Consider the following 15,937-nt stretch of genomic DNA (forward strand, 5'->3'; position numbering starts at 1 on the left):
TTGCATTGAGGAGAGAGAAGCTGGACTGCTGTGGTGTCAAACGGGAGCAGGTGAAACCTTAGAAAGAGCCATCAAGTTCCAGGTCTCCCACTTTTCCGTGACTGCTTTTTATGATTTCTCCACTGACAGAAATAATAAATGCTGCCGTCAACGTTCATAGACTGACCAACAACACCACAAGTCCACCAGTATAGCTGTGGTGCGGAGCTATAAAATTCTTATCACTAAATAAATATTTCTCCCTCTCTACCAATATTTAAGAACAATTTAGAATAATTCGTATTGTGTTCACATTCAAAATGAATGATATTTTCTTAATTTAAGGAAAATTGTTGCACTTGTTTTTGGTGGAGGACAGAACTGTGGAGCCTGGAGATCTTTATGTGGATTTTCTCTGTTACATTTTAAATACAGACATCTCACTTTATGTCAGGTGTTCGACCTTATTATTTTTTAATTTTCTCATATAATGTTTTAATCTTATTTTTTTTATCTTTATTTGATTAATTGCGTTTTTTCTTCATTATTTTTTGTAATTGGGGTGCCCCACCTTTTTATCCTTTTTTGTTTTTTTTTTTTTTTTTATCTCACCTGTACTCTGTTTAAATAGAGGTTTTGGACTTTTGTTGTGGTCTTATTGTGCGATTAAAAATATATAAATATATATATAGATTTTTAAAAAATCTCATATTTGATAGGCATGTGCATGAAATGCTCATTTTGCCAGCAGGGGGACATCCATCATTTCCAGAGTGAGTTTCCTTTAAAATGTTGAAATTGAGATTTTAAAATTTAAACAGCACTCATGATGACGTGGGCCTGAGCCCCAAGAGTCTGTCTTTGCATTGGGCTTCTGCAGAGTGACTGCTCAGCGTGATGCTGCTTCTCCGGCTGTTTATGCACTCCAGAAATAAACTGAGAGCTTGATCCCCAGTGGACACTTTTTCAATAAATATGGTTCTTTGTACAATAAATATCACAATATCACAGCTCCATTACAGGAAATATGAATGTAACTGACTTCTTTTTGTAAGTACTGCATGGCATGAAAAACAGATAGTACATCAGAAATTAGACTGAAATTAGTTTTCATTATTCTGGCTGTTTGTTTTTTCATGCTATAGGCAGTATACATCAGAAATATTAAAATATATACATAGGATTTTAAGATGAACAAAATTGTCAGATTCAACCAGCAAGACCTTGAATGCTTCGATGATTACATTTTAACATAAGATAATTAATTAATATTAAGTGATTAGAGTAAGAAAACAAAAGAAGACAAGGCTGTGAGGGCGAGATTAAGGTACCCCAAGGGGCTTATGAGGACTGTAGACTCATAAGGATAATAAACAAATACAAATGTCATGTAATCAAGAAAAGCAAACAAACAAGTCAAAAAAAGGCAATAAGCAAACCGAGAGTAAGCAACGTAAATTAACCAAAAACGCTTCTAAAAAGTAAAAATAATTAAGTGAGAGTGTTAGTGTGTAGGTATATGTGTTTATGCGTATTTACAAAAGCATACTTGTGTTTAGACAAGCGAGAGAGAGTCAATTAATATCTTATATGATCAGTAGCCTTTGAATTGTTTGGTTCACTGTTTCTAGCTTCTACATGTCATTGTAATATAAGTATGTGCCTTTTCACACACTGCCACTGTTACACCTCACACAACAGTCCCCCAACTGTGATGCACATAACTATAATACAAGACAAATTAAAGTAATTTATGAACATTAAATGCAGCTTCATTTCTGAATGTAATATCTGAAAATTAAGCCAAGAGGTTTGGACACAGACCTTAAATCTTTTCATTCCTGAGTAAGTCATTGCTGCTATCTAGTGTTGGGAAGGCGAAGTGACACATCATCAGGTGATTCTGCAGAGAGACACATACAATCAGTACAGTCTGACATCTACCCACTGTGCTACTGTACAACCCCAAAAAAAGAAAAAACGACAAACTGAGTTAAGCGTTGAGACTTCGATCAGTGTTTGAGCTGAGTGTTACGGTTGCAGCTACATAAGTTAGGATGAAAACAGCATGCACCAGGGCAGCTGATTTGCAGGCTTGAGCTTTACAATGTTTCCACACCTTCAAAACTGTTAAAAAATGAGATGTCACCAGTGAATATGGTTAGACTACAAGTAATGTTATATGTATGATTGGTGGAGGTTACAGAGTGTGCAGGAGAATTTTAATTGTCATGAATAACCCTGTTTTCAAGTGAAAGCTATGGATGTGAAGGCATGTTCAACAATTATTTTGTATCTGAATTTAGCTGAAATATGATTTGATAACAACACCTACAATCCCAATAATTAACCAGTTATGAAAATTCTGTCAATAGTGACATAAATAAACACTGATAGATAGATGTTCAACTGTCTCCATCTCTTCAGACAAAAACAAAGGTAAACCTCAAAATGAAAACATGTCATTCAGAAATCAGAAATTGGCTAAAAGTGTTAATTATCTTATATCGCATTTTTAGAGTCTTGAAAGAAAGAAAGAACCAAAAACTTAAATGACTTACAATGTACTAACAATGAGACTCCTGCTGAAACGCCACTAGAGGAAAAAGAGGAACCGGAAACACAGCGTCACGTGACTCACTCCAGCTCTTGTTTCCCGCCTGTATTTGTAATAACTTATTTAGTACCCGGAAACAGCAGCGGAGTGACAACTTTCTCCTCCAAAACTCGCTTTTTAGGCTGCTTGTGGTGCATGATGACAAAGTAAGCTACATGCGTTTGAAAAATGTTTGGTGATCCCTGACTGCAGCGGCGGGAAGATTTACAAACTCAGAGTTTAGAGATAAATAAGATCAGTTTGCTTTCGGACGTGAAACATCTCGAGCGGCTCAAAGTCTGCAGGCTGTCTGTCGCCGTCTGATCCACTTTCAAAAGGCACTACCGTCTTGGAGAGACAGGTACCGAAATGAACAATGTTAATTATATAATAGACTTATTCACGCAAATGTATTTATTATTATTATTTATTATTATTATTATCATTATAAGCGGAGATCTGGGGATGTGGGTGTTTACCTTTCAATAATAACGACAGCACTGATTTCCTGCACAGTGGAGCACCATTTAACGACATCTTTAAAGGAAGTTTTCCAGTATCCTGGTATTTTATTTATCATAAGTTTTTGTGCTTCAGCCCAAGTCTGTTTACTTCACATCGTGACACAACTCGGTCACCTTTTGAAACGTTAGCAAATTAGCTTGATTTGTTTCGAAAACATTAAAATGAGGGAGTGAGCAATGAAATAACAGGATTTAGGAGGGCTTTTGTTCCTGCAGCAATCAAATGATTAAAAAACGACTGTTTAATGATGCTGATGTCCTGTATCTGACTGGGCAGACGGAGTTGTTTTTACTGTCACTGTTATGGTATTTTACTGTATTTGTTGCTTTTGTTGGTTGTTGTAGCAAGATTGCCTGAGGTGGCAGGGATCATTTTGCACATTGCATAAGTGCACATCCTTAATAGTATCTCTCTCTCTTTGTTATTCATTCATTATCTATAATTGTCTTTTTTATTTCATTTTCGGAGGCAGTTGTATGAACACTTTTTTGCATTTTGCTATTGTTGTGGTGGACTATTGTGCTTAGGCTGGTGCTATATTTATTGTTGTGTGTGTTGTACTGTACTTGTTTATTGTCTTGTTGTTGTATGTTGACCATGGTAGCAATTGGTTCCCCCTTTAGGGATTAATAAAGTTAATCTTATCCTAACACAGAAAGATTTGCAAGAAATTAGTAAAACGTGCAAAAACAAAAAAAACAAACATAAAATCCTGAAAATTAAATTTAAAAAAAGAAATGAAAAAACAAGGCAAACAAGACTTAATGCTTAGGAATATAATTCCATAACATCATTTTAAATATGTAATTATGATTATTAAGATTTTCTTTGTTCTTAACATTTATCCTAGCTCTTTTAAAATTATTTAGAATATTAAAAAAATTAAAATGAAAGATGAAATGACCCAAATATTAGCAATAATTAAGTAGAAGTACAAACAAAATTTAAAAAGTGCTTTAAAAACAGGTGTGGAGGGGAACTTTAACATAAATGGATCCAGAAGTGCTTGTACTCAGTACATATCCCAGATGCAGATGGTCCTTCTAAATCAATGGCTTAAAAACCTTATTAAATGCTCAAAACTACTGTATAAATGTATGAAAATATGAGTTCCACCACAGGACTTCTTACTCAGTTTAACCTACTAATTTCACAATTTTGTAAAAATGTGAAACAGAAAAAACTAAAGCTTTTACTTATTTTTTTTAGATTTATAAGCAGGTTCCAGCGGATCATTAAAGCCTTAAAAGGCATTGAATTCATTAATCCAAATATAAGGTCTTATTTGGTATTAAATTGACTTAAATTATCCTTTCAAAAGTCTTAAAAATGCTAAGACATAAGAAGCATGCCTTTTTAAATCTTTGTTTTTCACAATTTTGCACTGTAAAATAAAAAATAATAATTATTATTATTATACATATATATTTTTAAAATAATTTAATAAATTTCTTTTTCTTGAACTCGCCATGATGGGAATCCAAGCAGTGGAATCTCACATGCAGATTAAGAAAAGCAAACTTTTTTGAAAACTAACCATAAATGCCAGATATTTCCCACTTCTGTTGGTAAAACAAATAGATCATATAGATGTCCTGTGTAACTCAGTTAAAGTCTTGTATGCGGCATCGATTGTTTCCAAAATGGGTTAATGGTTTTCATGTGTAATGCGAGTTCAGTCCCAGCAGGTGCCACTGCAGCCTCGCTGTCGGTCACTCGTCTGTGAGACCTGAGACCAGCTGCAAGATGTGTCACCATGTTTCTGAGCGCCTGAAGTCTTTCAGCACTGTTCATCCAAAAGTGGTTCTTCTTCTTGTTTTTCTAAAAATCAGGATTAGGTTGCACATAGTTAGACCGGAGGTGTGCCATATCATATAGTTCATGATAATAGCGGTATCATTTCTATTATGAGAAGTTATATTCATATCATGATAACGGCAACATTACAACTTGTTGACAGTGACGTCATACCCTTACACACAGCAACAACAGCCATGGATGAAAGTGAAGCTGCTGCCACCTGCATGGTGGAGGAGTTAAGTTTTGAGCGACTTGAGCGTTTTCAAAACAGTCCCTTTCGCAATTTACCACTCCGAGTGAACTCAGTCAGAGGCTCCTCTAACAGCAGCACAGTGCGTCTCCCTCTCTCTCTCTTTTACACCCATTTAGATGTGTAATTTGTGTTTGATTTTATTTGTTGTAATGTTTACAATGTATTCAGAATCCCACTCTGAGTTACTGTTGTTTGCAAACTAAAGAAATGTGAGATATTTTGTTTAGTTTTTGCTGAATATATATGTATATCATGTGGCATGTACTTTGACAGCACTGCACAGTCTATACATTGACTGAATAAATTTCACGTTTCACTAAATTCTTAACGACTGATTAATCTGTCGTCGATTATTTGTTATTATACCTTCTTACAAAATATTTCTTCACACCTAAAGCACATGAACAAGCTTCCAAGGCTGCAGAAAAATGTAATTTTTGCAGTGAGCAGCACTTTGCCACCACTTGTAATGTTTTTGTCGGGAAGTCATTTACCAAGCGTAAAACATTGTGAGAATTTGTGGTTGTTAATCGTTTTATAACATCATGTATATAAATAGATAATCTTGTGTTTTACAAACATTTTCTAGACTTTGCAGTCACTTAATGAAAAAAACTTTGAGTAGATGAATTGATGGTGAAAGAGGTGGTTTGTTGCAGCTTTTATTTTTGAGTTTCTGTTGTAAGTCACTAGTGCTTTGAGCTGTGGTTGAACATGTCCGTCAGGGTGAGAGCAGACCTGTGCTTTCAGCATCTTTTTTAGATCCCATTCTCTAAAAGAATCTCCACTGTCGTATAAATAACATCACATCGCATTATTGGTAGATTGGGGTTTAATTTAAAGTAATGGGACCAGAGACGTTAGTAAGCCATCGACCTACTGGGCAGAATCAGCTCTCCATCGCCCGCCTCCCTCTCTGTGTCAGCAAACAATACACTAACACAAATTAGGACACGCTGCTTTGTGTCGAACCGAGAGTCCAACAAAGATGCTACTCAGGGTGATATGTCATTAGTGAGCAGGTGGGGACGGACGACGTAGAGCTGTTTCCTCTCTAAGTAGCTAAGTAATGAAGAGGTTTCCATGGTTACCGGGCTGCCCATTGCTATCCCTGTGTTGGGGGGGGCAGGCAGCAGAGATCAAAGTTGTCTGTCCTCAATTCTGCGGTAAGTGGAGGGTTAAATGTTGGGGCTGCAGGGTGAAAGCCCCTCATTAAACTTAACCAAATCTGCTTTAAGACACAGTGGACATGGCGTGTTACTGCAGAGGTGGAAAAGACTGTCCTGACTGGCAGGTTCAGGCCGCTGTTGTCGACGGTGAATGATGATTGGGATGCATCAGCTTTTTATTTAATTTAAATGCAGAGTTGAAAGGCTTATTGCACTGGACCAAAAAGTAAAAGCAATGCTCCAAATATTTATTTTGGTGTTTAGATTGTAGTTTATTTAAATTCCCTAAGCAGATCTGTTGATGTCTCTAAATAACAACAACAACTACTATTATTATTATTATTATTCGTAATAGTAACATTTTATTGCTACACTTGAATATGAATTTTTAAAAAATTGTGTAAAGTCTCCCTTTTGAAAATAACTAAAATAAGTTAAGATTATCTGTCTGGCTGCATGTCTATTTAATAACAGTAGATAAGCAAAAGTTTCACACCACAGTATACCTTGAAACCAATATACCACTGCAACCCTAAATGTATTTCATATTTTAACAAAAAAAGAAAAATATTAATTGATTAACAGACAATTAATCAACAGCAATTTATTATTATTTATTATTATTAATTATTTCAGTTTTCTTTTTCTGAGTGTTCTTTTTATCATTTCAAAATGCAATCCTCAGTCTCATTTAGTCCATACAAATTGATATACAAGCATTAAAAAAATGTTTTCAGAACCAAGAATTAAAAACAAAAAAGTATTATTTAACAATCTTGCATGAAAAATTTAATCGCTCAGCCTTGTTTTTAATTAGAGTGACTCATAATAATCTGTTTATTTTCATTTTATAGAGATTGCTTTAAGACAAAGAGGCTATAATATATATAATAATGTTGTTGCATTTTCGTTGTTTGGACACAAACTTTCCTCCTGCGCCTCCTTGCTGCTGTTTGGCTTTTGGTTCCAGCCTAAAAAGTTGAAAAAGGATTATCCATTACCCTGGCTTTTTTTTGGGAGGGGGGTTGATGGTGAGCACTGAGGTGTGCCCACTCAGTGTTGTAGGACTGTCCTAATTAGATAACTGTAACCCTCCGTATGAGCAGCTACTCTCCTGGTGGTCCGGTACTGGGACACACTGGGACACACTCAGCCTTTTGACCGGGGAGCGAGAACGAGCCGCCTGAAAGGCAAAGTAATCCTTTTTAAGCCTTTTGTCATTTATACAGGGATTTATTTGACATCAAAAACTTCTTAATAGCATTTGAGGCACAATTAGTTCTTTATCAGTTAAAAAAGTGGACATTTAAAACACTGAAAAGCAGTTTAATGCCATAAAATAAACAACTTTTTGGAAAATATTGTTTTATGTAATCTTTTAAAATTGCATGGTATCATTTTAATTTGTTTTAGGTTTGTTGCTGAAGTGTCCACTCTGAAAACAGTAAAGGAAAATCAATTTTAACAATGTTTGTATCCTGTTTGCCTGTAAACCTGCTGCTGCCTCCCAGCAGTTTTCTGCAGACACACTGACTGTTGGTTTATCAAGATGAGCTCCCATCATCGAGATTCTACTGTTTTCCCATGAGTCCGTTTTATTTAGTAAATCCATGATATCCAAGAAGGAATAAACGTGGTGTGTGTGCGTGTGTGTTTTCCAGATACTATACATACTACTTTTCCAGATATTATAGAAGGTGTGTTATCTAAGCATGCTACTAACAGCTAATTTCCCTGATGTTTAATCATAATTTTAAAACTTAAGCTAGTCGACCAGTCTAAAAGTAAGAAAATACCAATAGAAAACAGGGGCGCCCAGTTGCTTAGCTGGTAGAGTGGGCGTCCCATGTCCTCCGGCCCCTTGCTGCGTGTCATCCCCCCAATCTCCAGTTTGATGCTTAAGCTTTCCTATCTCCAACAAAAAGGCAAAAGCCAAAATTTAAAAAAACAAACAAACAAACAAAACAAAAAAAATTCTCAGTCAAATTGAGTGCATTTTGACTGTATTTTGACAGCCATATGAAGACGTCACATTTTTCAGTAGCCAAATCGTATTTTGAATACCAGTGAAATGTGTGGCACTCTGCATTATAAAAATCGCACATTATCCTACAAAACATGACAACTTATTAAATAAGTTACAGTTGTTTTGAAAACAATATCCTTTTGGAAAATACATTTCAAGCAAATGTGCCTGATAATTATTGAGTGATTGCAACTGCATAAAATTTTAATGAGGCATTTTTTAAATGACCCGTGTTTCTGGTGCCAGTCAGTGAAGGTAGCAATGTTTTATCGAATCGTCGATTAATCGTGCACATCCTTGTTGTTGACGTATTGGGTCTGCACTGCACCATCTGTGTGAGACCTTAATAACGGAGCTGGTGATTTATTGCCTGTTACTCAGCAGTGTCTTTTTGAGCAGAGTCCGGACAAAAGAGGAGACCTTCACCCTCCTGCTGTTTTTAATAGTTCTTTAGGATGTGCAGGGAGAAAAAAAAAGTAATGTTGGGGCTTCAGCCTTTAAGGAGGCAAAATGAGAGAAGATTAAGCACCTTAATGAAAGTAATTTGGAGAAAGTGAGATCTTTTGAGATGGTTGTTAGTAGCTTACATCAGTTTTAAACACATTTTCTCCGCATGTCAATATAACAGTTTAAAAAAGCTTAGAGACAGCATTGTCCCAATAACTGATGTTTATTTTATTCTATTTTTATTATTTCTATATTTATTTATTTTGTTGCTTCCTGAGCATCAGTGCCCCCCCTTCCGGAGGGCGACAGGGTGCTGCTGGAGAAAAGCTGCTCTTATCTCCCTGCTGCCCTCTGAAGCCGTCATGTTTTATGGGTTGTAGCTCTTTTGTTTCCTTGTCCGCTGCCTCTCCCTGATCACTCACACTCATTCCTCATGGAAGTTGTTTGAAGGCCGAGAATAGCTTTGGAAAAGAAGCCCCCCCTCCTCCTCTTCTTCTCCTTCAACTCCTCTGTTCCCTCTTTATTGAATCCCGCCACCGTATCATTTATCTCTGGGCTCCCCCTCTCTCCTTTTCCTCAGTTTGAGGGGGCCGTTAGGGGGCATCCTCTTTTCTCTCCCAGCTGGGTTTGTTGACACACAGTCAATCTAAGGTTCAATCTAAGGCTCCCTTTCACCTCTGCCACCCCTCTTTTTAACTCCCACCCCCTCCCTCACCCCTCCGCTCTGCCCTCCACTCTCCCTGAACAGTAAAGCTGCCACAGCTGTGGACTGTATTAGCATAGCTGCTGAGGACCGGGGGGGGGTGCTAAATATATTGGAGCCATTACCTTTTGTTCAGTGGTTGACAGTTTTAAAACATTTCGGCTTCTCTCTGTGCAAAGGGAGGGATGAGAAAAGGATGATTTCAGTGTAACAGCTTTTTAAATATGGGACACGGAGGACGGAGGGAGAGCAAATCACTGAAAACAAGTCGCAGCTAAATTAATGCATTTAGGAAAAACAAAAGGAAATAGAAGCTCAAAATAATGTTTTTATGTCTGACGTTCAAATGTTATTTGCACAAATTTCACTTTGTGCTGATAGCACATTTCAGCTCTTAGACAGTAGGGGTCGACATGTTATTGGGGCTCATATTTGGCATTTTGCAGATTATCTGTATCGACGTTTTACTTTGATGATCTCAATAAATTGAATTAAAAAGTGCAAAGAAAGTGTCAGCATGGGAGGAGCTTTTACTTTGTAAAACCTCAGGGAGCTATTTGTGTTTATTCATTTTTTATTAAACTGTCCCGTGACTTTATAAAAAAAAAAGTTGCTGGGAACTTGCTGTATATGATGAAATATTCAGTTTTGATTAAACATTTTTTTCAAACAAGGCTTTTTGACAAATGTACATCAGTTCCTAATATCGGCTATTGGTCTCATTACCTTATAATAATAATCAGTATCGGCCCAGAAAAAACAATATTAGTTGACCCCTAATAGAGAGTGATTGATGTTTCATATAGGCTTTTTTGGGCTTTTTTTCTCTGTGTCAACAGGTGCTGGAATGAACAGGTCCAGGTCCAACTGGGACAAAAAAGCCCCCCAGCATCCGGTCACCAGGATGACCCGCAGCTCCAGCTCCCAGGCCAGGCACAGCGACCCCGCAGAGACCCAGGAGGACTCTGGGTCAGGTCTGTATGGAAAACAGCGAAGGAAGCAGGCGGACTCTGCTTTGGCCCAGGACCTCAGTCAGATGAGTGTGAGTGGACAGGACGGTTTTCCCACAAGGTGAGGACAAACCACAGAAACTTTTACTCGATTTTATATTTTAGGATGTCTGTTAACATTAAACAAGGTACTACTGATGAAATCTAGCTCCCCAGCTAACTCGGGTGCATTTGCTTTAATGTCTGACCTGGGCCCTTTGCTGCATGTCATCCCCTCTCTCTCCCCCTTTCATGCTTAAATTGTCCCATCTAATAAAAGCAAAAGCCCTATAATATTCAAAAAAGATCATATTATTGCTAATAATTCTGTCGGGGATTGTCTCTTATGTGTCTTTTCTTTTCTCCAGTAAAGCAAAGACGTCCAAAGGCGGCAGTGACCCTGTTTCTCAGGCTGCTCGGTCCTCTGGCTCCACACCTGGTCGGGGCAGTCCGTCTGCGTCGGCTGCCAAGACCTCGTCCCGGGGCGGTCTAGCTTCTGTGGCTCGGCTGGTGAAGCTTGGCCGCTGTAAGAACGTGGTTGTGGTGGCCGGAGCAGGAATCAGCACAGCCAGCGGCATCCCGGACTTTAGGTCAGTGTCTGTGGGTTTTGTTCTCTCCGTGACCTCAACTTTTCTCTTTACTATGATTTGAGTCTTTCCACCTGAAGAATTAACCTTCAGTGAATAAAGAAACCGTCCAGAAGCGTACTGTTGGCTGCTCTGTAATGTAAGCGTCATCATGGTGTCAAAATGTCTGTTTTTCCACATTTTTTAGAACTCCAGGAACAGGTCTTTACGCCAACTTGGAGAAATACAACATCCCTTACCCAGAAGCTATTTTCAACATCGACTACTTCTCCAATGACCCGCAGCCTTTCTTCTCCCTGGCCAAGGCTCTGTATCCTGGCAGCCACCGACCAAACTACATACACTACTTCATCCGCATGCTTCATCACAAAGGCCTGCTGCTCCGAATGTACACCCAGAACATTGACGGTCTGGAGAAACGTGAGTGAGGTCTTAAAGGGAGCAAAAATATCAGAGCAAATTAAACTCTGATCGAGATCCATTGCAAGTGCAGAATAGAGTAGTAGAAAAAATGTTGTTTGCTCTCAACGTGTGTTTTGATATTTACCATCTTCGATTACAGTGTGCGGCATCCCAGATGAAAAACTCGTGGAAGCTCACGGAAGTTTTGCCACAGCTTCGTGTCACCTGTGTTACACCACGTACCCTGCTGACGAGGCTAAGGTACTTCTGATCACACACTCACAAAAAAAACACTCTACTTTAATACAATAATTTACTGCATTTGATGTCGGAGTAATGCTTTCCTCATGTGATCGTTTCACAGCGTGCCATCATGAATGACAACGTCCCAATATGTACCTTCTGCGCCGCAACAGTCAAACCCGATGTCGTGTTTTTTGGAGAGGACCTTCCTCAGAAGTATTTTCTCCACACAAAAGACTTCCCCAAAGCTGACCTGCTGATTATTATGGGCACCTCTTTACAGGTTAACATTTTAATATCTGTATTCAGTCATTTAAATGGATTCTGGTACATTTTGTGTGCAGATAAACTGAGCTCAGTTATATATTTGCAAAAAATGTTTTGTCCCAGATTGAGCCATTCGCCAGCCTGGTGAACACGGTGCGCTCCACCGTGCCACGCCTCCTCCTGAACCGACACGCTGTGGGTCCCTTTGAGAAGGTCCCACTGCGCAGAGGGGACCACATGGAGCTGGGTGACCTGGCGGATACAGTGCAGAGATTTGCTGAAATGCTCGGCTGGAACAACGAGATCGAGGAGCTGATGAGGAGTCAGGAAACACAGAAGGTTACTTTTTAAAAAGGCCTTTAAAAAATATGTTGCTGGTTATACACGAAGGTCCAAAGTATAACTCTCTGGGTGGACAATTTTCTTTTTTAAGTATTAAAACTGGTGCAGCAGAATCAGGGTATCCTCTATTTTCATTCCACACATTCTTTTTTTTGGTGCCTTAATTACCCATAATGCAACTTGTCCGCCAACAGTTTGGTCAGAAATCCATTACAGGGTTCCCACACATTTTCATGGACAACATTTCAAAACTTGTCTGTGACTTTTCAAGGACCCAAAATATAATTTTTGCTTCGCCCCACTTGCCCAGCGTTTTTCAAACTCAATTCAAACATAATTTCAGTGTCCCCAATAATGTGTTTCAGGACCATCAAAAAATTTAAAAACCAACATAATTTTTGTTGTTGCAGTTTCTAATAATAATAATAATAGTAATTTAGGGGATTTTATAGAAAATGTGCCTTCTAAACCTGTGGTTTGTTTCTTTAAAAAGAAATTTTAACATTTAGGTTTTCTATAAAAAATGCCAAATATTTGAAGAAAAAGGGAAATCTAAAAAAGAGTTAAAGAAAAAAAAAACTTTTGAAGAAACTTTTTTGATGAACAAATTAACAAAAGCAAAACCATAACATTTTCAAACTTTGATGCATAGTGAAGCTACGCTACGTTGTCAGCTAAATTCACCGTTACATTACGTTACATTAATGTAATTTAATTTATGCACCTTTCTATTATTTTTTCAAAAATTTCAATAAGTTTTACTTGTTCAATTACTTTTCCAGGCCTTGAAAACATGATTGTGAAATTGCATGACTTTTCCAGGTTTTCCATGACTGTGGGAACTCTGCCAGCAGTGCATCTGGTAGAGTGTCATTGGTCAGGAACCAAAGGGGAGTGATTTGGTCAGATGCTGCATTTGTGACACTAATCCTGAAACTGAGCTGATTGTTCAGGTCTTCTGTGCTGCAGGGGGAATGTGTGTGTGTGCGAGTGTGAAATTTGGTCTTAAACTTCAGTCCGAGAAGCATTAAAAGTGCTTGAAAAGCCTTAAATTTTACTTTAAACTGCAGGAACCCTGCTTGAGACAACTGATCAAAAATCAAGCACCTCCTTCTGGAGCCACAGAAGGAGATGTATAACCTGATTTCACACATGCAGTAGTACTCCCCTGTAGACTTTGCCGTTAACTATTTAAAAACTCTTCTGCTGACGATGGCAACAATCTCCTCTCTGCAGGATGTGCCTACATTTATAAGCAGCCCCTCGTCAGTGAGCGGACACACACCTGGCCAGAGCAGAGCAGCTCCAGAGCCTGCAGGTGTGATGGAGACATCCAGGTCCAGACCAGGAGGTCAAAGAGCAGCCAGCAGCGGCGGTGAGGAGACGGACTCAGAGACAGACTGCAAGAGCTCTGCATCATCCAGCCCGAGCAACTGACACCGCGTGTTTAACTAACGTCGGCACTGGAAAGGTTTGACACAGTTTCCTCCCTCCTTAAGACTGTTCTTCCTGTACACACGTTACTTTTCATCGGGTCATTTTCTGGAAAACGGTTTTCATTGTGTGCATTTGAGTGAAAGTGCTCTTTCACTCCTCATCTGTTCATATTTAAATCAAAAACTCATTTTATTAAACTACCAATAAGCATATTTAAAGCACTTATTATAGAAGGAGGGTCCCTCCAGAACACTAGTGAATAAATATCTAAGCCCTGTAACAAAAATAATGTTTCTTCAGGTGTTTTATACATCCCATGTCTGTTCACTTGTTAATGTTTTATATCAGCACAACACTGTATTTTAAACAATATTTAATAAAAGTACTGAGTAATATTTGCATCTTTTCTCCTTTTTATAAAGTGTATGTAGTACAGGTCCAAAAATGACAACTATTCTTACTCTTCAGTTTATTAACATTTTAGAAGAAGCTTCACTACATAAAATAAGTGTGGTGCTATACACAATTCAGTGGGGCAAAAAAGTATTTGGCAGCCACAGATTGTGCAAGTTGTCCCACTTAAAAAAAATGAGGTCTGTAATTTTCATCATAGGTACACTTCAAATGTGCGAGACAGAATGTGAAAAATCAATCCAGGAAATCAAATTGTATGATTTTTAAACAATTTATTTGTATAAATGGTACAGAAAATCAATATTTGGTCAATAACAAAAGTTCAACTCAATACTTTGTAATGTAACCTGTTGGCAACGTTTCCTGTGGGTCTTCACCAGGTTTGCACACACTGTCGCTGGTATTTTGGCCCATTCTTCCATGCAGATCTTCTCTAGAGCTGTGATGTTTTGGGGCTGTCGCTGGGTAACACAGACTTTCAACTCCCTCCACAGATTTTCTACTGGGTTGAGGTCTGGAGACTGGCTAGGCCACTCCAGGACCTTGAAATGCTGCTTACGGAGCCACTCTTTCGTTGCCCGGCGGTGTGTTTGGGATCATTGTCATGCTGGAAGACCCAGCCACGTTTCATCTTCAATGCTCTCACTGATGGAAGGAGGTTTTTACTCAAAATCTCACGATACATGGCCCCATTCCTCCTCTGGATCATCCAGATGGTCACTGGCAAACTTTAGACAGGCCTGAACATGTGCTGGCTTAAGCAGGGGGACCTTTCAGGCGCTGCAGGATTTTAGTCCATGACGACGTAGTGTGTTACTAATAGTAACCTTTGTTACTGTGGTCCCAGCTCTCTTCAGTCATTGACGAGGTCCACCCGTGTAGTTCTGGGCTGATTCCTCATCGTTCTCAAGATCATTTGTACCTCATGAGGTGAGATCTTGCATGGAGCCCCAGGTCGAGGGAGATTGTCAGTGATCTTGTATTTCTTCCATTTTCTAATTATTGCTCCAGCAGTTGATCTCTTTTCACCAAGCTGCTTGCCTATTGTAGATTGGCTCATCCCAGCCTTGTGCAGGTCTAAACTTTTGTCCCTAGTGTTTTTTAGACAGCTCTCTGGTCTTGACCATGGTGGAGGTTGGAGTCTGACTGTTTGAAGGTGTGGACAGGTGTCTTTTATACAGATAACGAGTTCAAACAGGTGCCATTAATACAGGTAACGAGTGGAGGACAGAAGAGCTTCTTGTAGAAGTAAAAGGTCTGTGAGAGCCAGAATTCTTGCTTGTTTGCAGGTGCCAAATACTTATTTTGCGCAAGAATTTACAAATAAGTTGTTTAAAAATCATTCAATGTGATTTCCTGGATTTTTTTTTCACATTCTGTCTCACACATTTGAAGTGTACCTATGATGAAAATTACAGACCTCTCATCTTTTTAAGTGGGACAACGTGCACAATCGGTGGCTGCCAAATACTTTTTTGCCCCACTGTATGTAAAGTATGTGCAAAAATAACAAAATCATTACCATAACATATTCTCTGCACATGAAGGAGTGATTAACATGCAATTTTGATTTATCCCATTATGATTGTGAAGGAAACAGAAGGCATTTTTACACAGGAGCACACAAGGAAAAAAACTGACCTACAGATGCATGATGAATTTAAAGTGAGAACCTGAAGAAATTAGTAGCAAAACATAACAAATAGTGAGTAAACAGTTGGATAAGTACAAGTGTTTTATAAAACCTATGCCCTTGCC

At 38.5% G+C, this 15,937-nt stretch overlaps 1 protein-coding gene across 1 annotated transcript; it reads left to right on the forward strand.

Annotated features, from left to right (window-relative positions):
* The first annotated feature begins 2,781 nt into the window (after nt 1–2,781).
* Nucleotides 2,782–14,109, forward strand: si:dkey-103i16.6 (uncharacterized protein LOC557125 homolog). The gene is made up of 8 exons (XM_042496280.1): nt 2,782–2,936; nt 10,338–10,569; nt 10,856–11,077; nt 11,262–11,494; nt 11,637–11,737; nt 11,841–12,002; nt 12,110–12,325; nt 13,565–14,109. The coding sequence occupies exons 2-8, from the start codon at nt 10,346–10,348 to the stop codon at nt 13,763–13,765; spliced, it is 1,359 nt and encodes a 452-aa protein (XP_042352214.1). The 5' UTR covers nt 2,782–2,936; nt 10,338–10,345; the 3' UTR covers nt 13,766–14,109.
* Nucleotides 14,110–15,937: the final 1,828 nt, after the last annotated feature.

The sequence above is a fragment of the Plectropomus leopardus genome, chromosome 11 (genome assembly GCF_008729295.1).
Source record: "Plectropomus leopardus isolate mb chromosome 11, YSFRI_Pleo_2.0, whole genome shotgun sequence".
Taxonomy (NCBI): domain Eukaryota; kingdom Metazoa; phylum Chordata; class Actinopteri; order Perciformes; family Serranidae; genus Plectropomus; species Plectropomus leopardus.

Bases quoted from the DNA above. Each gene is read 5' to 3' on its own strand.
- si:dkey-103i16.6 (XM_042496280.1), top strand. From the start codon at position 10,346: ATGAACAGGTCCAGGTCCAACTGGGACAAAAAAGCCCCCCAGCATCCG. The intron at 11,495-11,636 runs GTGAGTGAGGTC...CTTCGATTACAG, and splicing joins CATTGACGGTCTGGAGAAAC to TGTGCGGCATCCCAGATGAA. The intron at 12,326-13,564 runs GTTACTTTTTAA...TCCTCTCTGCAG, and splicing joins GGAGTCAGGAAACACAGAAG to GATGTGCCTACATTTATAAG.